The 1,234-nt window shown below is 58.0% G+C and overlaps 1 protein-coding gene across 1 annotated transcript in view; it reads right to left on the bottom strand.

Annotated features, from left to right (window-relative positions):
* The window catches only part of LOC103250896 (serine/threonine-protein kinase MRCK gamma-like), a gene marked incomplete at its 5' end in the record, with an annotated part of 7,442 nt that extends 6,441 nt beyond the window's left edge, over positions 1-1,001 (bottom strand). The window contains one exon of the mRNA XM_008049475.1: positions 757-1,001. Coding sequence (XP_008047666.1) covers positions 757-1,001 — 245 coding nt within the window. The remainder of the gene's footprint in view (positions 1-756) is intronic.
* Between the last annotated feature and the right edge of the window lie 233 nt (positions 1,002-1,234).

The raw sequence follows: 1,234 nt of genomic DNA, 5'->3' as shown, positions 1-1,234 counted from the left end.
GCCTGGGCAACTTGGTGAGACCTCATCTCTACGATAAATCAAAAAATTAGCTGGGCATGGCAGCATGTGCCTGTAATTCCAGCTACTTGGAAGGTTGAGATGGAAGGATCACCTGAGCCCAGCAGGTCAAGGCTGCGATGACCATGAGTGTGCCAGCCTGGATGGCAGAGTGAGACTCCAATTCAAAAAAAAATCAATGGCAGAATTATGATCTGGGCTAGAAGGGGGACATTGTGATTGAAAGGGGGAGAGTAGGCTGGGCATAGTGGCTGAGCCTATAATCCCAGCACTTTGGGAGGCCAAGGTGAGGGGGGACTGTCTGAGCCCACGGTTGAGACCAGTCTGAGCAGCTTGGCAAGACCTCGTCTCTACAATAAATCAAAAAATTAGCCGGGTGTGGTAGCGCGCGCCTGTAGTTCCTTCCAGCTACTTGGAAGGCTGAGGCAGAAGGATCGCCAGAGCCCATCAGGTCGAGGCTGCGGTGGCCGGGAGCAGCCACTGCACTCCAGTCTGGGTGACAGAGAGACTCCAACTCAAAAAATAAAAATTAAAAAATATAATAAAACCTATGTCGCTTCCACTTACTTGAGACTCTTTTGTAAAAGCAGACACTGGGGAACAGAGAAATGGAGTGCTAAGACGCCAGGCTCCGTGGCCCAGGGCTCTTCATGCAGCCGTACAGAGAGGGTGGATGGTGACAGTGGCTCTCGGGATTGGGCCTGGGCCAGTACCCCCCCACAGCCCCCTGCCACTTACCGAGGATGGCGGCGCAGAACGTGTGAGGCAGCAGCGGCAGCCCGTTGTCGTAGGCCTCCTTGAGCGTGTACACGGGCCTTGGCCTTGGCCGTGTGTCCAGCAGCAGCTGCTGCAGCTCGCTCAACACCTGCAGCCAGCGCTCGCGCTCAGCCTTGCTGTCCGCCAACAGCAGCACGGTGCATGTGGCGGGCGGCACCGCCAGCTGGGAGGCTGTCACCTGCAGGGCAGGGACCCAGGCTGGAGGGCTGTGGGTGACAGTCACCCAGCCTCCCTCCCTTCCCACCCCCACCAGCAGGGCTCAGTGCCGTCTCAGCAGCGGACAAGACACACGCAGGTGGTCAGACAGGCGCTCGGACAATTCCAGAGCCCTGTGACCCCCACCATAATAAGGTGAAGGTGGGCCTCGTGGGAGGCCCCTAGCCCAGGCCCGGAGGCGACGGCTGAAGAACTGACCAGTTTAGTCAGGGTGGGGGAAAGG

The sequence above is a fragment of the Carlito syrichta genome, unplaced genomic scaffold (genome assembly GCF_000164805.1).
Source record: "Carlito syrichta isolate Samal-C Ts95f unplaced genomic scaffold, Tarsius_syrichta-2.0.1 Scaffold135663, whole genome shotgun sequence".
NCBI classification, from domain to species: Eukaryota; Metazoa; Chordata; class Mammalia; order Primates; family Tarsiidae; genus Carlito; species Carlito syrichta.
This window is presented reverse-complemented; position numbering and strand designations above follow the sequence as displayed.